Source organism: Dendroctonus ponderosae, unplaced genomic scaffold, assembly GCF_020466585.1.
Source record: "Dendroctonus ponderosae isolate FM_Combo_2020 unplaced genomic scaffold, Dpon_F_20191213v2 Dpon_F_20191213_2, whole genome shotgun sequence".
Lineage (NCBI taxonomy): Eukaryota > Metazoa > Arthropoda > Insecta > Coleoptera > Curculionidae > Dendroctonus > Dendroctonus ponderosae.
In genome coordinates, this window is record NW_026018165.1 from 16,736,401 (window position 1) to 16,756,257 (window position 19,857).

Genomic DNA, 19,857 nt, shown 5'->3' on the forward strand with positions numbered 1-19,857 from the left:
AACCATTCAGGTTAGCAGATTGTCAAGGATGATTATAAATATTTATTTAAATTATTACATTTTATTAATATATCATCGCCTTGAACTTTACGAACGATACCGTAATGCGAGGAATTTGGAAATTTAACAATCTAATGTGGCAGTGATTCATTTTTGTGGAAGATTGAGACAAACCCACATAATTGATTTATACATGAAATGTTGCAAACTGATTTAAAATCAAATAAAATCGGTGCAACCGAACTGAGTTTAGACGCATTTCTAATGTGTGGGATTTCATAAGTTTAAGCTTTCATTAGTTTGACCAATTTTTTAAATTCTATCAACATTCAAATAATATTCATTTTAGGCCAATATCGGCCGGACGGCGCCGGAGGTTACCAACCGGATGACTCTGGACGGTACGTTCATGTTCCTAATCCATACGAGCATATTATCGGACCTCAAGGTAAATAGTGTATTAAAGAAAATAAAAAAGTTAATTTTGCCATGATTTTAGGAGGAGTGGGTGGAAACGGAGGCGTAGGAGGCACTGGGGGAGGAGGAGGTCTTGGACCTGGAGGGCCTGGAGGACCTGGAGGACCTGGAGGCCCGGGTGGACCAGGAGGCCCAGGGGGACCAGGAGGCCCAGGGGGACCAGAAGGTTTTCTGCAGCCTCCAGGACCTCCAGGACCTCCAGGACCTCCAGGACCTCCAGGACCGTTCGGACCACCAGGACCTCCCGGACCGCCTGGCCCTCTAGGAGGCTTTGGGCCGAACCCATTTGGATCCGTACCAGAGCATCCACCTAGTTTAAATCTTAATTATTTGCCGGTTAAAAAATAACATGTAAACTAGAGCTTCGGAAGTGTAAAAGGGCTACGAAGCAACGGCTGGATTCAGAGTCATTCATGCCTTTTTCTAAGACGGCTCATGCGAAAACTAAAAACTGAAACAAGGTGAAACTTGCAATAACAGCATTGTAGCATTGTAAAAAACATTTATAACAAAAATACATATGAAATATTACATAATTTTCCGTTTAAATCGACCCAATTTTACTTTATTGTTCGGTTTGGAAAAGTGATATCGCAGCAATAACACCAAAAACCCCCTTTATCAGCTGTGTATTTTTTGCTTCCTGCCCTCCTCCGCAAAATTTGGAAAGCGTTAATATGTGGAAACGCTCTAAAAAAATTAATTTACTAAGGATCCAAAAAAATGTTCACAATCCGGCCAACTGAACATCTTTACCATTGTTGCGTTTTAATTAAAATTGCAGTTAAAATAAACCTGGGCATTATTGACGCAGAAACATAGTTTTCCAACTTATACATTACTAGACATCAAACGGCACGTAATAGAGTTTCTACGGAAGATATCGATAAGTAATTATTCACACATCAGAGGGAAAAGCGGAGGGAAAGTGGAGCGCAAGTTTCCAGTAAAAATGTGGCAAAACTCCGCAACAAGTGAGTTCAGTCTCTATTGAAGGGCAGTCTCGAGAGGGTTGTTTGGCGAATTAAATATCTTAGAAAACTTCAAAACGTAAAATTATAGGGTTTTTTTGATAATTGATGTGACCTAGTCAACGCTAGAATTGCCAGAGCTCGGTAAGCGTTGGATTTTTTTTAATGTTCTACCTATTAGCCCTAAGCGCATTATTCGGGCGATAAAAATAATAGAATGCACGCTCTATTATTGCCTCTAATGTATTTTTCAAATCTCGTTTTAATCGACGTAACTTATCTAAAAATAACTTTGATTATAACTACACCACAATTCAATCGCCAATGGGATTTGTTAGTTGAAAGTCCTTAGAACACTATCCGTAAAAAAACAGCATACGAAAATACATTTTGCGTGTTTTGGCAGAGCATCGACTCTTACTTTTCAACCGACACATTTAGTTTAGTGAGCCGCATTTTCGGATAATGTTTTATCGGATTATCTGTGAAAAATCGCATCGCATCGCATTGCTTTGCATTGCAAACTAGTCAAATGTGGGAAAATGCCTTGCTTGCTATGAACTGCCTAAACCCGTTTTACGTTAAATACATTTCTGAAAAAAGGGTATTTCTTATTATGTGGCTGGATATAAAAAGGGATTAAAGGCGTAACTGGTAAGTAAATTTCCAAACTGGCTGGATAGATGATGCAAATGTTCGAGCTTTTCCTGCAATGGACTAAACAATCTCCCAATGAAAGACCGATTTGTAATAAACTTTTTCGCCCGAAGCTTAATTGAAGCCGAAAGCAAAGCGATTCAATTAAAAACATGTCCCATCGAATAATTGGAGTCAAATTTCCAATAAGTCTTTATTAATTAACACGTACACTTGATCGGTCGACAGGAAGGTTACACGAAGTCATTTTTTCCTGTCGGGTTCAGGCAATATAAAATTCAACTGCATTTTGAAGCATACGGAAGAAATATTTTGCATTGGCAAAATAAAATTGCGTGTTTGTGAGTGTTATTTTCAGGCTAAACACGATTGATGAGAGCCGATGGGCTCGAAGCCGGCTTTGTAGAGTGTCTGATATTGACAAGATTCATATGTTTTCAGAACTATGTTTAAATGTTTCTTGTGCGAGGTTTTAGTCAACTTTTATCACTCCTAAATTCAAAAAGTATTTTCTTCTTGATATATTGTTCAATTTTTCAATCATTTTTACTGGTGAATCTTCAGGAGTTTGAACGGCTCGAAAACACCTAAACTAATCGACTAATTCCAGCTATGTCTATCAACAATCAGAAAGCAATCACAAATCACATAAAAGACTGCGAGGATGCTTCGATCAGATCGGTAAGTTCTGAGGACGTTTCGCAAGCGGTACCCAGAGGATATTGCTGTGCAAAGTCGATCAATCCGGCCGACGGAAGAGGCAGAAAATTGCATCTGCTGCAGATGTTGGTGTTGCCTTTCATACCAATACTTGCATTGATTGTGCAAACGTCCGTAATCTTGAGGAACATCATGATTTTGAAGAATGATAGCATAGAAGTTGAAAATCAGGTAAGCAACATGTACATGATACACAATTTCTTATGATACACATGATACACAATTTGATATGAGGAGAACATGATCTGATTGTGCACAATAATTTCTTCCTGGCGTTTCCCAAACACGAATGGCTTGAATTTTCGGGCGAAAACGCACCACTTTCAGAGATAACCAGTCAAAAAAATAAAATCTCCAGCGTGCTGCGTTAAGCAAAAAAGTTCAGAGATCAATTTTATTAAGTCCAAAGTATGAAGAATTCTTTGCGAGAACAGTTCAAAGTAATCGGACGACTTTGACCTAATTTATCTAAGGTAATAGAGATTTACTTCTGTAATTTTATCGAACAGAGAAAGATTAAAATTTATGTTGGTCCCGCCAATGAATCTTTCTTGCCCTTGGAGGCAATCTTGGAAATTGTTGAGAAAAAAGTACCTAAATATCACTTAGCCATTTCCTGCAGAAATGGGGAATTATTTTATTTAAACCATTGGGAAACTGGTTTAGTCTTAACCAGAAGTTCTTCAAGGTAGAGAAAATCACGTGTAATGATTGCAATAAAGTAAGGAGCGCAACATTTATTACAAGAAGAAGTAGAAAGAACAAGAACATGTGTCATAAAAAAAAATACAGTTCCCAGAAATATTTGCAAGATGTTGTAAACATAGCGGATTGTTTTTTGGAAAAAAGCCCAAACTAGTCAATTGTTATTTGTAAATGCTAAATGTTGGAGCAAGCTTGAGTTTATTTCTAGAAGATACTCTTAAGCATAAAAAGTCCGAGATTCTTCCCATAAAACACACCGCTGAATTTTAAACGAATTTAGACATTACTTCTGGGACTGACTGCATTTTAGTCACGTATCTAATAATCACCAAAATTAGAGTTACAATCTTGAATTTGCTAACTTGCTTCCGTCTCCCTTAATTTGTAACGCCCGTATGCTCTTAGCATTGTCAGAATTAGCAGATGGGTGACTTCACCTAAATTAAGTTCCCGAACTAACCAGCATCCCATCGGATATGAAACACGCATTCAATCGCCTTTAAAGGACATTTGGTAATTAAGTTGACCTGAAAAGCTGAACAGACTTCGAATGAGCCTCTCAAATTGCACAAGAACTTTAAAGATAGATGAAATTGACTCCACTCCGATTTATCCAACAATTCTAAAGTTTTTTGTAAATATCCTCATTTCATCTCTCTCTATTCATTTTGAATTAATCATTAATTCAAACCATAAATCAAATAAATAATTTGAAGGATAAATAAGCTTCGGTAGACTACGAAAACAAATAAACCACCACTGGACGCCAACTAATTGCTTAAATTAGCAGACGCCTAAGGGTATATTTTGAGTGTGTCTCCAAGAATAGCACCGAAAATAGTGTCTTAATAAAAGAAACTAAGTGAAGCTGTACTTTCCAATTAAAGCGCCCTTTTAACTGAATTCCGTTATCGAAACTGAGCTCCTATATTGATCTGGGATCACATCAGAAACCTTAATTACACATATATTTAACGGGAAAGCGATAATGATCCTGTCCATATATTTTAATGAGTCATTCGTTGAATGTAATTAACTTAATAAATGGCTCTTGGGGAAGTATACTGAAGGAATAAAAACACACACCTATTGTAAACAACAGAATACAAGCAGAATGAGTACGTGGTGAGCCAGATATTTTCATTGTGGAGTTTTATTGGAGCGAATATTTTTTTGATGTTTCATATGCCCCAAAGTGAATTCAATGGATGCACCCCAATTTTCCCACTTGAGCGCACTGGGCTATAAATCAAACAACAACCACTGAGATTTTGATTAGTTTTTTTTATATTATGGCATAAACCTCGTTGTTTCAGCTTGTTTTGCCTCTGGTGAATGAGTTTTATGGGCCTTTTTGCGTTATATCATTGCTGGATTTTTTTCCTCTTCAACACCCGATTTATTCCAATTTTATAACCGCATGTGTCCTTCACGCCGTTACTACGAAGTAACGAATAAGATAACCAAGAGAATGTTTGAGTTTTGTTTTCGAGCAGTCGGTTATTTCCGAGAAAGTTTCAAGCCGTGAAGGTAGCAATTTGGAACGCGGCAACGCACAGTCAATCGTCCATCGCTCATGGAGGCATATGAGTGCGAGCGAGAATACCGATGCGGGCTACGTTCTAGAATGGAAATAGCAGTTTCATTTAACAAACATTGAATTTCGAAATGGTGTTGCCTAATGCGGCATAACGCTGAGGATGGTTCCGATGCGTGCTAGCAAAACGTCAGGACCAAATTTCTTTTGACGACGGCTTAATAACCCGAAAATCACACGATACCCGCAGAATCCTGTATCTTTTAATGTTTGAATAGAATTTGAGATAAATAAACTTTTTCACTTTCGTTAAGTATATTAAGTGGTATAATACTGGAACGAGCGCAAAGCCAAACAATTCCATAGTTTGGCACTAAAACAACAGTGGAGAGACCGGGATTTTTAAGACGTTAAATCCTCAAGTATTTTGAAGAATACTTTAAGAAGCTTAATCGGTTGCTAAAATCAAGAGTTTCAGGTGACTGCAGCGACGGAATTGGGCAAAGTCGTCACTCGAATGCAGCTCGAAAGGTCTGAAGTAGCCTTTTACCTTTACACCGGCGGAAAAGAGCTAAAGTAAGTCAAGTAGCATTGAAACCAACTAATTGAATTAAGAACCGGAAAATTAATGAAAAACCTCGGTTTTCTGGGGAATAATAAAAGGGAAACTTTGAATCTTGTAGGTGGTGGATTGGCCGAAACAGGCGAACTTTTTTAATGTTTGGGTAGCCGACTTTCCCCACACAGAACATAAAGATAATTAAGTTTCCGTGAATCATTGATTGGCCGAATTGATAGAAGCAAATAGGTCCAATTTTCTATCATCAACTGGGGTAAAGATCTATAAATAATCAGACAAAGTAGTTTTTCTCTAGAGGGATGACCTTAATTTTCAATTAACTGTTATGCGGATTCGATTCGTACTGAGCATTGCACTTCGTTTAAATCGCAAATTTAGCATGGATTTTAGGTGAAGAAAATGATAATTTATGTGTAATCTAAACGTATTTAACAAAATCTTCCATATAATTCCTCCGGTCAAATAAAGTTATTTTTCTTTTATGCAGAAAACGAGTTTTTATTCGCCAGACCCAGAAACAGCACATTAATTTGAAATTGATGTGAGTTATTTGATTAGAGATTGGAAGCAATTTCCTGTTCAATTTGCGAGTGTTGACATGCTCTATTATTTACGTGTCTATAGAAATTATTGTGACTAATGAAATTATGCTAATTTTAATCGGATTATCATCCGAGTCGACCAGAAATAGTACATTGAATGTTCATTGAAAAACACTATGTGATTTTGTACGATCTCGGAAAAGAAATTTCCTGCATTTTCCTCTATTTAAGGCCGATTTTGACGGTCTAGTTCCCGATGTTAAAAGAAAATGTTTCAAAAGTCCAAACAAGCAAAATTAGATTTTTATTTTGTCGGAGATACATTGATTGGTATGACTTTAAAAAGTTTATATTTTCTCCTCAATCATCCCCTTTTGAGTTTCATTATTTGCGACATATTTAATACTTTTGTCTATTTCCAATTGTTTCAATTTCACGTTTTCTCTTTCCAATAGACAGTTGAACGCGCTGAAGCAAGACTCGAAGCTCAAAAGCCCTAAAGTCTTCTTATTAGTCCCCAATTTCAATAAAGACTTATTTAGTGCTTTGTGACGACTTGCTATTATTCCTTTCAAAATATTCATGATTCCCCATCTTTCATCACTCGAGAAGCGCTGTCGATTTCACTTAAGTTACATTTACATCAGGAGCATGTTTATTAGTTTTTTTACTGTAACTGTAGCCAATCAAATGGGAGGAGCTTGCAACATTTGGCAAGTTAACATGTTAATGTTGTTAATGTTAAGCAGGACCGAGAGGACCGATTTGAAGGCAAGATTCAAGCTGACCAATGAAGCATTGGGGAATATGAGTTTCTGGCCGCCGTTGAATCTTCAGATTGATGGTAGTCGAAAGGTGTATTTGGATAAGGAAACCTTTTTGACCAATCTGACAACATTTAGGTACAATACAGATGCAAAAAATGTTGGAATAACCAATCAATTAAATTTTACAGACAAACAGTGAATCAGTCCGAAGAAACAACATTTACAGATGTACTAGCTTGGTATACGTCGGTGAATGCAGCAATGTTGGAACATTTAACGCAACAAATTAAAGAAACTGACACCAGCGGTGTTTGGAGGTAAACCAACTAAACTAAATAAATGCATTATTTAAAGAAATGTTTGCGAAGCAAAAAGAAGGATAAATAAATGTATGAAATACGTGTTTTTGAATTGCGCATTTGTTTCTCGAAACTTTTGTCTAAATAATCTTGTCTCAAACATCTTTTTGCTCCAATTCACTACACGATCGTTTTTCTTCTTTATTCTAGATACTTATTGGCGTTTAAGAACTTGTTGAAAAGCATTGAAAGTACGGGAATTGCGAGCGTTTATGGCGTCAACTATTTCGGAAAAGGTATATTGAAAAAGCAAAACTACATCAGCTATATTCAGCACGATTCAATAGCCAAAGATCTACTTAACACCTCGTTGAACTACGTGGCCAAATTGAAGCAGGAGTATAACAATTTGTCTCAAACGATGATTGATTATGGCAATATTAAGAAGCAGTAAGTACATTTTCAGTTTCCGGTAAGGCCATTCTAGAATAGAACATATTTTGCTGTTTAATTGCTAGTTTAATTGTGCAAAGATGATTGGGTTTTTTGGGGGTACAAAGGACGGTTTTCCGCCACATCAAAACCGCACAAGAACTATTTTTCTGGTAGACTGCAAAACTAAAAATTTTGTTGAAAACTGTGCTTACCACTGATGATTCACTTCAGGGGTGTAAAAATGAGTACTAAATTGGTTGTTTTAAATATTGTCACATTTTATTACTTCTCTTGTTACCTCTTTATATGCTACAGTTAAAAGAAAACATATACAACTCCTTGTTACGTTTCCCCATACGCTGGCAATAAATAAAGCAAAGTTTGTTTCCAGAAATGATATTATAATAAGAAATATCCAACGAGAACCCAACTATACAGAGGCTCTTAATTATTTCGATTCAATTGCTTTATACACCGATGAGTTACGCAAACTACAACGATCCCTTAGAGTTACTATTGGGTAAGATCCTTATTGCTTTAACCATTTGACCGCATTAATAGCCTGAACTCGTTGCTGTTATAATCGTTTATGGGTTTGCACGAATTTTGAATGCTTAAAGTATTATGGAGAAACTCGATTAACAGCAATGTTATTTTATAGGGAATATGTAAGTGGAAATTTGCGAGATGCGGCCAACCAAGAGGCAGTGGGCATAACAATTTTAATTGTGGTTTTAGCCGTATCTCCTGTGATTATTTGGCTGGTTCATAATGCAGTAGCAACAATTCAGGTAAGTCTAAAGAAACTGCGTAACAAAATGCGCATTTTTTCAATACGCAAGATGCCAAAGTGCAGATTTTATAGTTTTCCGTCGAAAATAAGAAATATCGTTTATAGCAGTCTCTCACTCTTTTTTATGACTCTTAAATAGTCATTTTCGATTTAAGAATTAACTAAGTCTTACCTGGTGGTTCTTAGGAACTACTTTCACAAAACTACTTTACCCAATTCCTCAAAAACATCTTGAATGTGAATGACAATTATTTCCGGGATCAGAGTTTTCGGGATTAAAGGCGCCCTTAATAAAAAGTATGTAAAATATTCAGTTTTTATTTACAAAATAAACGCCATTGTATTCTCCTTGAAAACTACCGTATTTCGTAATTTTCAGAAAAAAATCAGGGCACGTCAATGGCATTTGCGCAAATATAAATTATTTCTCAATTTTATATTATTTGGGTTTTCTCCTGGAATGAACAGCTTTTGATTGCAAAAGTAAAACCGTTGTAGTGTGCGGCAAAATTACCGTAATAAGTAGCATTTGATACTTTCTGAAAAAACCAATGGCTTTGCTGCAAACAAAAATATTTTCCAATTCCACATTCAGTTGGGAAGAAAAACATTATTTTGACTTTTTTTCTTAAAATTCAAATTTTTCCATGTAAAAAATGAAAACATTTGTCGTTTCAGAGAAAATAACCGCCCTAAATATTTAACATTTGATACTTTCCAGATAAAAAAACCAGAGCACGCCAATGGTTTTTCTGCAAATGAAAACTGTTTTGCAATTCTGCGTTTATTAGGAATTAAGGAACATAAATTAGGAACAGAAAAGTCTTTTGGGTTTGTTGCTTAAATGGTCCGGTTTTGATTTAAAAAAGGAAATCCGTTGATTTCTTCGAAAAAAATTCCGCGATATTTAACCGATTCTTTCCAGAAAAAAAATAGTGTGCGATAAGAGTATTTCTGCAAATAAATTTATTATTAAATTCTACATGAAATTGGGAACGAAAATGCTTTTTGGGTTTTTTCCTTGAAACGTGCAGTTTTTTATTTTTAAAACCGTTATCCTGTGCGAGACAATTACCGCAATATTTAGCATTTGATACTTTCCGGTTAACTATTACACCCCAATGGTTTTTTGCAAATAAAAAACAAATACATTCAGGTTGGGAAGAAAAATTTCCTTTGATTTTCTCTTAAATTGTACACTTTTTTTATTTAAAAAATGAAAACTGTTGTCGTATCTGAGAAAATTACGGCAAATAAATATTTGGCAGTTGATATTTTCCCGCGAAAAACAGGAGCACGCCAATGGTTTTTCTGGAAATAAAAATTATTTATCAATTCCACATTTAGTTGGGAATAAGAAAGCTCTTTTGGGTTTTGTTGCTTAAATGCGTAGTTTTTGATTTACATAATAAAAACCGTTGTATTGTGCGAGAACATTACCGCAATAATTTCCAGAAAAGATGTGTACAATAACGTTTTTTTTTAAATTAGGACTATTTTCCAATTCAACTATTAGTTGTAAACAAAAAAGCTCTTTTGAGTTTTTCTGCATAAATGCACAGTTTTTGCTTAAAAAAATAAAAACCCTTGTATCGGATAAGAAAATTACCGAAATTTTTACCATTCAACACTTTCCAGAAAAAAGAACAGTGCATTCTAATGCTTTTTCTACAACTGAAAAATGTTGCTTAAGTAAGTAATGTTTTTGATCGATGCTATTTTCAGTTATATGCTGCGAACTTGTCGAAAAAAGCCAACGAATTGAAGAGGGAAAAAAAGAAAAGCGATCTGCTGTTATTTCAAATGCTTCCTCCGAGTGTGGCGACCCAACTTAAGCAAACCAGACAAGTAGGTTTAATTTAACTAACGATATTAAGCACGAAAATAATTAATTTAATGCTTTTCTAGGTACCTGCCGAATATTATGCGTCGGTCACAGTGTATTTTAGTGATATAGTTGGGTTTACGGAAATTGCAGCCATCAGCACACCACTCGAGGTGAAAATCCCAAATCTTCCTTCCGGTTGATAATCCTGCTAATCCAACCAATTTCAGGTGGTAACATTCTTAAATAAAATCTACAAGCAGTTTGACTCTCGTATTGAATGTTATGATGTGTACAAGGTGGAAACGATTGGCGATTCTTATATGGTGGCTTCTGGGCTGCCTGTAAAAAATGGTATTTTTTTCCAGATAATTAATCCATCAGCAGCTTATTTTGTTCATTTTCAGGCAATAAGCACGTATCGGAAATAGCCAGTATGGCTTTGGATCTACTTGCAGGTTCCAGGCATTTTAAAATCCCGCACAGAAAATCCGAAAAGCTTCAAATTAGGTACGTATTTATAGAAAATAGTATCTTTTTAGCAATGTTAGCAAATAATGTTGTACATTTAATAATTAGCTGCTGGAATTTAGTGCGTTATTTATGATGAAAGCATGGTTTTAGTAGTGCATTCAAATTAAAGACATTTTTTTGGTTTGAAATCGACAAATGATTTTATGGGAAATTTTCGCTCTTAACCTGAATAATTTATTAGATCTGGAGCCCATACAGGCCCAGTAGTGGCTGGGATAGTTGGGTCTAAAATGCCAAGATATTGCCTATTTGGAGACACCGTAAATACAGCTTCGAGAATGGAATCGACGGGTGTAGGTAACATATATTTTTTTAAGTAACTAGAGAACTTTGAGAAAATTTGGTGGAAAATCATTCAAATTTATGAAAGTTACATTTCAGCATCAAAGATCCATATAAGCCTCGAAATGAAAAAAGCCCTGGATGCAATTGGCGGGTACAAGATCGAAGAACGCGGACTAGTGGAAGTGAAAGTAAATTTTCCCTATCAGGTTAGACAAAATTAAAAACTAAACTTTCGAATGTTTTAGGGTAAAGGACTGATGGAAACGTTTTGGTTAACTTGCAAGGAGGGAGTTACTCAGAATACTGTTGAGATCGAAGCTCCTTCGTATTTTCCGGTAGGTTTCCATGAGCGTTTGAATCGATTAACAGAGACAGTTATTTTTTTAGGAAGACGAAGACATGGAGCCGGTATTTATTAAAAGGTTGAAAGACAAAAATTACTTTTAATTTACTATCCGACACCCAATAGATTGAATGTTAAATGTTTGCGGCTTTTCATCAATCATCAAACACTATTTTCGTCTTAATCACAGCTTAGCTAGAATAAGGAATTTTTCGAAATCTGAAAATCTGCTTCATTTTATAACAAGTCTATGTTGTATTTATTAAACCTATATTAGGTGCCAATGTATTTACCTAATTGACGTGGTATACTTGATGTTCAATGTTCATTATCTCTTTACAAGTTTTACAGTTTTTATATAAATGTGGTAAAGATCCAAGCAAGGAAAGTACTCGAATAATGCTTTATCAAGGACACATAAAATATTTTTAATTACGTGTTGAGTATAAATGGAAGTAATAAAAATGTAAATAAAAAATTTAATTGGCCCAGTGGGTTTTATTACGGGTTCCTGTCGTTGGCGCACGTCGGAGTCAAAAATTCGTGGTGGTCCAAATAGTTGGCCAGAAGTCGCTTAAGCTCAGCATTCTCTTTGCGAAGTCGCATTACGTCATCACAAATCGTCCGGCGATCTAAAAACCTACACCTTCTTGGCCCCTCATTGAAATTGAATGGATAATCCAGCAAAAACCTTTCAGAATTTCGTGATATTTCTTCAGGCCTTCCAAAAGAGCGTTCCAAACCCTCACACGGTCTTCGCCGAAATTCTGCCTGAACTTTTCCCAGTAGGTTTTGATGTCACGTTCTGTTAAATATCTCGATATGGTTAATCGTTTCTTCTCTAATCTGGCTCCAGTGGTAGGAACTCTGGGCCAATAAGCATAAAATTAGTGACCCATTGGGGGTCTATTCAGTATCCAAACTTTACCCGGACGTGCGCACATAATAAGACGCAACAAACTCCTTTAAAGCCCTTAGCACATAAACAGGACTAATCACCAAAGGGTGCCGAAACTGGCAGGCGGATAAATCAGTTAATCGCATGCTGGATATTTTCTTTTTGGATGACACTGCCTTCACCTTATCCTTAGTTTTATCTGCAAAGCTAACATTTTTGCAGTTTCGCCTTCATTCTCATTTTAAGCGACTCACTATTGCTCCAAACCTGCCACTCCGCAAATATCTTCAATGGCTTCATGTTCGGACGCCTCAGACACGGAGTCTGGTTCTTCTGCCAGATCCTCAGTGTTAACCAATTGGGAAATAATGGAACCAAGCACCACATCAGGCTGGCGAATGGCATCAATAACATCGTCTAGTTCTGGTATGTAGAAATTTGAGGCATCTCCAAATCCTAAAGAGGCAAACTGTACTGAATAAAATGAGCAGAATGCAATTCATTCGATTTTCCCCATTTTTAGACTATTCAATTCTTTTGAAAGGAATGGCGATAATCCACTTAAGTTGTTCCGTTGGCATGTGATTTCCCTTTCAATGTATTTATTCAAAATATACTCATTTGTCTGGAAAACTTACTAGAAAATATCGATGAAATTTGAGATGAGGCTGAAGTTCTACTATCAATACGGGAAGCCGAAGTTCCCATTGATCCCTGGCAAACTGGACAATACGTGTATGGTTGGAAATGTTTAAACAAAACATTGATATAGTCAATGCCTTGAATGCCGATCGCCTAAGAAAAAATAAATAATAAATAAATAAAAATATTTAATTCCTGCGGCTGGAAAACTACAATTGATAGAGTGCTATTTAATTTTTCAGCGCTGAAAGTTGCATTAAGACCAAAACGTGAGTAAATGAAACCACTCACAGCAAAAACATTATCCAATCGGACGATATTCTTCTGATCGTCCGTATATCCCTTCAGGAGCTCTTTGAGACGTTTTTCAGCCAAAAATCCCGATTTGTCCGAGATTCGAGTCAATATGTGCTTTAATACCTTCATGTAGTTGCTGTTATCCTGCAGATTGGAATCTAAAGATTCGCTATCTTGGAAGATGGTTTGGACGGACAGTATTTGTCCTACTGATCTCGACTCTACCGACTTGCCATCTGTGTCGACAAAAATGTATATGAAGCAGACGCAAAGTTTGTAACGCTATTAAATTGCGATTTACATGGGAACAACTTTCTTTGTGATAAGAGGTACTTGAGAGTAGCAAAAAATCAGAAACAAGATCAATTGCTCTACGATAATGCATTTTTACCGTGTAGAAACTCTGCAGGCACATTATTAACAGCCAACCGGTAACTCGGCAATGACTTTTTGTCGACGATAAAGTTCTGTGGTGGGTCCCATTCGAGTCCCATCTGCTGCTCGTAGAGAATTTTATCGGTGTCCAGAATTTTCTTCAAAACTGCCAAAGTGCGGTTTTTATTCATTTCCCATAGCATGTGGAACTTCTCGTCGTTTACGTGGGCAAAGTGGTCAGCTTTGGCTTCCACCTGTGGAAAATTCCTGGTTTGTTCAACTCTAATAATCAAACATTAAGTGCTTACATCAATGATGGATTTATGCAACTTCTTAATACTCTCGGACAGTTTTTTAATTTTATTTGACATGCGGGATTCGTACTCAGAAATTTTCGTTCTCAGGCCGTTGATCACGTCTTGCAATTTGTTCATTCTCCTCTTCTGCTGGGATTTTATTATAATGTTTTCATCCTCCCTCTTTTTAAGGATCTGATAGTTATAATCCAGCTTCTCACTGTTAAGCAATGCCAGAGCTTTGATTTTCTCCAATTCCCGTTGAAGCTCTTCTATGTCGTTCTCCAACTTAATCTTGGTCTCCCTAAAATGCTCCTACACTTTTTTTGAAGAAGACTCCAAGTTTCACTGATCTATCAAACCTGAAAGTCCATTCGCAGTGACTCCATTCTTTGATCAAACTCCTCAACTTGCTCAAACTTTGCCTTGCTATTGGATATTTCTTGATTTTCACGCTTTCTAAATAACTCTTCCCATTTCTTATCGGTCACTTCAATTAGCGCTTCTCTCTCATGCTGTATTACATTTTCCAGTATATTGAGCTCTTCTCGATATGCGCGTCTCATAAACGATATCTGCATCAGTTGAGCATGTATGGTTCAACTAGTCTCAAGTATTAGTATTCCAAGGTTAAACCCTTGGTTAAAGGACCGAACTTACCTGCTTTTCAATTCTTTGTGATAGAGTGTTGACATCTTCCATTTGTTTTCTTTGATCTTTAGCGAATTGTTTGTCAGCATTTCGCAGCTCCTCATTCAACATCGCAATTATTCCATCCTTTTGACTGATCAACAAGTCACATTTCTCCTTTTGCTCCATTATAGCTTCGTTTATTTGCAGAGGATCGTTTTGGCGTTGAATTGACTGCAAATTTTCTTTTATTGGGGGTTTTTGCACTAAAATATCTTGGCAAACAGGCGAGTTTCTACTCATTTTATTCACTGGTTCTCAGTATAATTTTATTTAATGATCATTACCGCCCATTTGTTGGCAATGTTGTTGAAAAGCTCACTAGCGGCCTGCGCTTCTTCATCTAATTGTTCGTAAATCTTTTCTTTGTTTAATCCTTCTGATTCCCTTCTGTCCACTTCTCTGGAATCATTCGCCACTCGAACGTTCGTAATATATTCTTCACCTGTAAGGAGCCAGTGAAATTTTGCTTATTTGTTAATTTGAAAAAAAATGCATTGCACGGATTTGTGAAATAAAATATAACTTGGATGGGTCAAGGAAGCCTGTAAAAGACAACATGTTTTAATTTACCTTCTATTAGAAACTTTTCCAATAATTCCGCGCTTTTCTTTAACTGAATTTGTATCTCGTTAAATTCCTCGTCGCCTTGCACCAGTTTGTCTACCTGTTGAACACTTTGCTTGCTACAACAATAATATTGTAAGCACATATACAACGAAGACTAATTCCGAATAAACAAGACGGATTTTAACTGGAAAAACAAAAATTTCCAGTCTTCTTAACTGTTGTGGAACTTTTGAGTGAGTGCGTAAAATGGTGTTCAAATTTTGCCATATAAGTTAACATTTGAATTTTTAATTGACCCGAATCCAACCGGAAATCTACGGTGAAATGCATTCGTTAATAATTTTGCAAGCAACTTTTGAACTCATTTTTTCGTACTTGAGTCACCGTGTATATTTTGGAACTGAAAAACTGATAATTTTAACATTCTATTCCTGTAATAAATTAAAAAATCAAACCTTTTCTTCAACGCTTCCCATCTGCGCTCAATTCTTAACCGCCTGGCCAGCTTGCGCTCATTCGGATCAGAAGAAGTAACTTGCGGTTCAAGATCTTCAATAATTTCAGTACTTCTTCTTGAAGACATTTTAGCGTGACAATTAAATACGAAAACTGTTTAAGTTACTCTATCGTAGCGCAATAAAATAAATTCGATCAATCAAATTTCTAAGCTCGCCATAGCAACCAACCAATCCCGTCCCAAAATTATACACCAGAAGGCCAATAAAATCGGTAATTTAATGAAATGATAACTAATTATTAATTTGAATAGGTAGAAGTTTTATGCATGTAGGAAATATCTCCAGATATGCAAGTGCTCATTTGGTGCGTGCGTGGCTGAGGTGTGCGGATGCTAATCGAATTCGCCTCCCGGCACAAGCTGACAACGCTTAACTCCGCTGGCAACTCTGTAGGTTTTCATTTGTTGACGTTTTTGACAAAACCGATTAGCATTTCTTCGATAAAAGTGACAATGGCGGTAGGTACTAATTTTTATTTTTGATTTCTATTCTTAATTCATCTTATTAAATTAACTGGGAAAATTGTGAAATTTATCATGGAAAACGAGAAAGTATTTCGACCTATTTATTCTATTTCATATTTTTTCGCTGGGACTTAGGGTATTTTGTCAAATTACATGTTTTTACGTGTAGTGTAGAAACTAAAACTAGCTATTTTGTGGTTGATTTCCTAAACCACATAAAATCACATGTTTTTTTAACAATTTAGATGAGAAACTACGTTTCTTAAGGTGCAACTAGATTACATTTGTTGCAAAAAATCTAACCTAAAATGTTGCTTTTATTGCAGCCCGTTGCTAAAACGACCAAAAAGGAGAGGAAGGAAGTGAAGGATAAGTCCAAAAATGTAATGCGGGACTTGCACATTCGAAAACTTTGCCTAAACATCTGTGTAGGCGAAAGTGGAGACAGGCTTACCAGAGCAGCCAAGGTAAGAGCTTTACCAGCCGATTTCTCTGGAAAACTGAACTTGGGCTGGCTGCTTTTGCATATTTACATGAGTTCATTCTCTCCAGGTACTGGAACAGCTTACCGGTCAACAGCCTGTGTTTTCAAAGGCCAGATTGACTGTCAGGTCCTTCGGCATTCGTCGTAATGAAAAAATTGCGGTTCACTGTACCATTAGAGGTGCCAAGGCAGAAGAAATCTTAGAAAGGGGCTTGAAAGTTCGAGAATACGAGTTGCGAAGGAACAATTTCTCAGGTATGTCTATTTTGTAAAGTTGAGCTTTTAAACTTGTTTTTATACTAGAGCGTTTATTAAAGTAAATTCTATATTCTCCAATTATCAAAGACATGATGTTTTGGCTATTTTTGTAGTCTGAGGTAAAACCTTTTATTTTTTCGGATTTTCGTCCAATTATCGAGATTCCTGTATTTTTCTGTTGTGGGCTTCAAAATCTAAATTACCTAAAAATGTTTTTTTATGTCTTAAGCATCCGGAAACTTTGGGTTTGGTATCCAAGAGCATATCGACTTGGGTATTAAATATGACCCCAGCATAGGAATTTACGGTTTGGACTTCTACGTCGTGTTGGGAAGACCCGGATTCAATGTAGCACATAGAAGGAGGAAACAAGGTAAAGTTGGTTTCCCCCACCGACTTACTAAGGAGGACGCTATGAAATGGTTCCAACAGAAGTATGACGGAATCATTTTGGGTAGCAAAAAATAAGTTAATAAACTTATAAAGTTTTGCTGAGCAATTATATTATTTTTTGTCTTTCAAATGACCGCAATTACCAACATCCTTCCGTTTCCTACATTGACATGTTGTCTTTTCCGTTATTTCGTTAACAAAGTCCTGTTTAGTGGTGTGTCGTTCAGTGCAAACTTCTCATTTAATTGTGCTTAAAGAGTTAACAGCGGTTATTTCAGTGTAGTTCTCTCATATGCAACAGTTTTTGAAATTACATTTCCTAAGTGCCGGTCACTTTCCAATTAAAGGTTAACCTATGAATTGTTCTTAGTGAAGTTCTATAGAAACTTACGAAGGTTTGTTTCGGTTTTTGCCCAAAGTGATTAACAGCGGACATGTCCAACAAATTTATTTTGTTTGTTTAGGGTCACTCGCTAACTTTAAGCCACTTACAGTTTGAGCCCATATAACAACGCCACGTATAATACATCGAATATTTGAACACAATTATTATATTTAGAAACATACATATACCTATGGTTCGCCAGAGTCCAGCCTCCCCCAGAGCGCTAAAAGCGCACAGTTGAAAAAATATTCCTCAGTATCCCCCAACTCATTACAAGATCTCATGATTCTTCGAACGAGTGAAAACTTCGACACGTCGATTCTACACGTTCGAAGGTAAAAGGTGTCAGTGTCTTGAGGTCATCGAGGAAAATCAATCAATCGAAAGGCAACTCTTATCTGAAGTTCTATTATTTTCAACCCAAGATCGCTACATTTAATTTAATTGTTCGAACAAAATTTCCTATTATTTTTGTGTTATAGTTGTCACCCAGAAAGTGGACTTTCCGAAGATATATTTAACATTTTTATGCATATTCATTTTTAATTAACTCGGCAGCTTTTTCCCCGACCATCATTACAGGTGTACTCGTGTGGCCCGAAATAGGATAAGGAAATACTCCAGCGTCTACCACTCGTAAATTGCTGATTCCATGAACTTTGAGTTCTGAACTCACTACGGAAGTTTCCGAGTTATTTCCCATTCTGGTGGTTCCCACCGCATGAAGACCCTGAAAATCATTATTTTCATTCTTTTAATCTATTAGGAGTATTTTTAATTCTGTACAGTGTTGTTACAGCCTGGAGTCATCGGAATATCTCGTGAACCGTCGCTTTCTTTGTTACAAAGTAAATCTTTTTTTATACACTTACGGCAGTTGTAAGATATTGAATGCTGCAAATCCACCAGTCTTTTGAAAGCTTTTCATAATCTGCATCACAATCTGGAAGATCTAAAATGATGGGTTCGATTCCCAAACGTTGAAATGCTGTCGTGTTTTCTAAATTTCTAACAATTTCCACTGCTTTGTACAACGTTTCTAAGTCGTCGGAATCAGAAAAATACTTCGGGTTAATCGAAGGAAAATCTCTGGGATCTGCTGATGCTAAAGTGATTTCTCCAACAGATTTCGGTTGCAATAATGTTAAAGGCAGACTAATGTCCGTATATGTGTTCAAAACATCAAATACAGCCGTGTATGATGCATTTGTGTACCTTAAACGTTGTGATGTTTGATATTTAACATGCTTTTTCTATTTCCATAAAAACTTACATTTCTCCGTGGGTGGGGCCATTACTTGGAGGCCCCGAAAGCAATACTTCGATATCCGCCGCCTCACTTGTGTTTCCGTTAACATTGTAGAATGTTATTGCTTGAAATGATTCAGCAATCGTAAGTGGCCGTTTTTTGTTATCCCATAATTCCAAATTTTCTAACATGGTATTGTTATAAAACGTATAGTTGGACCTGGAATCATTGTTAAGATTTCAACTCGCACTACATGATTTTTACAGACCAGTCAAATTTTGGCTTTTTAAGGTTCTACTGTTTTATGCTATGCATTAAAGAAGAATAGCTTAAAAAGTATATGGCATATTTAAAGTGGAACGAAAAATAAAAGAACATTTTATAGGCAGTTAAACTGGTTAAATCTGCAGTCAGCTAGTTAAAATAGCCAGTTAAACCTGAAAAACTGGGTAGTTTTAATTAAATTTGTAAATTATACACCGAAATACAATGCAATAGAAATGGCTATATTTTATCAGCCGTCCGAGCAGCTCAGAAAGCTAAAACGAAGAATACTGGTTTTCAACTGTGAGAAACGCCAGCTGACCGTTCGAATTTCCTTCGAAAAAACGCCAGACCTGACAAAAGCAATAACCAAACCAATGAATTGTGACAAGAAACGGTACTTAAAATTTATTTTTGAAAAAGTCGATATGGATAAAAGTCGTGGTGGTGCAAAAACTGTGAAAACTAAACCAATTTTTATAGACCTGAACATCTAACGTGCTGTTGGATGAGCTCGTCTTAATATCACTCTTTTGAGCCGTCGGGTTTTCTTCCCCAATGCATAGCCACATACAGGTAAAAAAGCCCTTAAATGATATCGATT

The 19,857-nt window shown here is 36.3% G+C and overlaps 5 protein-coding genes across 7 annotated transcripts in view; 3 read left to right on the forward strand and 2 right to left on the reverse strand.

The window, feature by feature from the left end:
• The window catches only part of LOC109536761 (collagen alpha-1(I) chain), a 10,936-nt gene extending 9,923 nt beyond the window's left edge, over nucleotides 1-1,013 (forward strand). The window contains exons 4-5 of the mRNA XM_019903118.2: nucleotides 350-448; nucleotides 500-1,013. Coding sequence (XP_019758677.2) covers nucleotides 350-448; nucleotides 500-825 — 425 coding nt within the window. The 3' untranslated portion in view covers nucleotides 826-1,013. The remainder of the gene's footprint in view (nucleotides 1-349; nucleotides 449-499) is intronic.
• Nucleotides 1,014-1,782: 769 nt separating this feature from the next.
• Nucleotides 1,783-11,958, forward strand: LOC109536747. 3 transcript variants are annotated; one of them, XM_019903099.2, is made up of 16 exons: nucleotides 1,785-2,102; nucleotides 2,716-2,996; nucleotides 5,546-5,643; nucleotides 6,936-7,091; nucleotides 7,145-7,273; nucleotides 7,466-7,705; nucleotides 8,082-8,210; nucleotides 8,352-8,481; nucleotides 10,209-10,331; nucleotides 10,392-10,481; nucleotides 10,539-10,662; nucleotides 10,716-10,818; nucleotides 11,024-11,139; nucleotides 11,224-11,315; nucleotides 11,373-11,462; nucleotides 11,515-11,958. In XM_019903099.2, exons 2-16 carry the CDS (start codon nucleotides 2,718-2,720, stop codon nucleotides 11,572-11,574), a joined length of 1,959 nt encoding a protein of 652 aa, XP_019758658.1. In that variant the 5' UTR covers nucleotides 1,785-2,102; nucleotides 2,716-2,717; the 3' UTR covers nucleotides 11,575-11,958. The 3 variants fall into 3 exon arrangements, 2 of the variants coding, with proteins under 2 accessions (XP_019758658.1, XP_019758660.1); XM_019903101.2 differs by having other exon boundaries at nucleotides 6,939-7,091; XR_007280845.1 differs by lacking the exon at nucleotides 11,515-11,958 and having other exon boundaries at nucleotides 1,783-2,102; nucleotides 11,024-11,135.
• Nucleotides 11,883-15,906, reverse strand: LOC109536746 (dynein regulatory complex protein 1 homolog). Its single transcript, XM_019903098.2, has 13 exons — nucleotides 15,694-15,906; nucleotides 15,242-15,354; nucleotides 14,956-15,113; nucleotides 14,639-14,842; nucleotides 14,341-14,553; nucleotides 13,991-14,293; nucleotides 13,699-13,936; nucleotides 13,302-13,543; nucleotides 13,007-13,163; nucleotides 12,623-12,824; nucleotides 12,399-12,575; nucleotides 12,162-12,337; nucleotides 11,883-12,102 (listed from the first exon to the last, which is right to left on the reverse strand). Exons 1-13 carry the CDS (start codon nucleotides 15,819-15,821, stop codon nucleotides 11,972-11,974), a joined length of 2,442 nt encoding a protein of 813 aa, XP_019758657.2. The 5' UTR covers nucleotides 15,822-15,906; the 3' UTR covers nucleotides 11,883-11,971.
• A 201-nt stretch (nucleotides 15,907-16,107) lies between these two features.
• On the forward strand, nucleotides 16,108-17,464 carry LOC125503381 (60S ribosomal protein L11). The gene is made up of 4 exons (XM_048663616.1): nucleotides 16,108-16,214; nucleotides 16,547-16,687; nucleotides 16,773-16,959; nucleotides 17,192-17,464. The coding sequence occupies exons 1-4, from the start codon at nucleotides 16,209-16,211 to the stop codon at nucleotides 17,428-17,430; spliced, it is 573 nt and encodes a 190-aa protein (XP_048519573.1). The 5' UTR covers nucleotides 16,108-16,208; the 3' UTR covers nucleotides 17,431-17,464.
• A 668-nt stretch (nucleotides 17,465-18,132) lies between these two features.
• LOC109536685 (4-pyridoxate dehydrogenase) overlaps nucleotides 18,133-19,857 on the reverse strand; it is a gene marked incomplete at its 5' end in the record, with an annotated part of 7,394 nt that continues 5,669 nt past the window's right edge. Inside the window, 2 exon segments of the mRNA XM_048663615.1 lie at nucleotides 18,133-18,470; nucleotides 18,613-18,955. Coding sequence (XP_048519572.1) covers nucleotides 18,267-18,470; nucleotides 18,613-18,955 — 547 coding nt within the window.

Excerpts from the sequence above, each read along its gene's own strand:
- LOC109536747 (XM_019903099.2), top strand. The coding sequence starts at position 2,718 with ATGTCTATCAACAATCAGAAAGCAATCACAAATCACATAAAAGACTGC. Across the intron at positions 5,644-6,935 it reads ACCGGCGGAAAAGAGCTAAA|CAGGACCGAGAGGACCGATT; the intron begins GTAAGTCAAGTA and ends GTTAATGTTAAG. Across the intron at positions 10,482-10,538 it reads CCATCAGCACACCACTCGAG|GTGGTAACATTCTTAAATAA; the intron begins GTGAAAATCCCA and ends AACCAATTTCAG.
- LOC109536746 (XM_019903098.2), bottom strand. The coding sequence starts at position 15,821 with ATGTCTTCAAGAAGAAGTACTGAAATTATTGAAGATCTTGAACCGCAA. Across the intron at positions 13,544-13,698 it reads GCCTGCAGAGTTTCTACACG|ATGGCAAGTCGGTAGAGTCG; the intron begins GTAAAAATGCAT and ends TTGTCGACACAG. Across the intron at positions 13,164-13,301 it reads GATTGGATAATGTTTTTGCT|GCGATCGGCATTCAAGGCAT; the intron begins GTGAGTGGTTTC and ends ATTTTTTCTTAG.
- LOC125503381 (XM_048663616.1), top strand. Across the intron at positions 16,688-16,772 it reads GGCTTACCAGAGCAGCCAAG|GTACTGGAACAGCTTACCGG; the intron begins GTAAGAGCTTTA and ends CATTCTCTCCAG. Across the intron at positions 16,960-17,191 it reads GCGAAGGAACAATTTCTCAG|CATCCGGAAACTTTGGGTTT; the intron begins GTATGTCTATTT and ends TTATGTCTTAAG.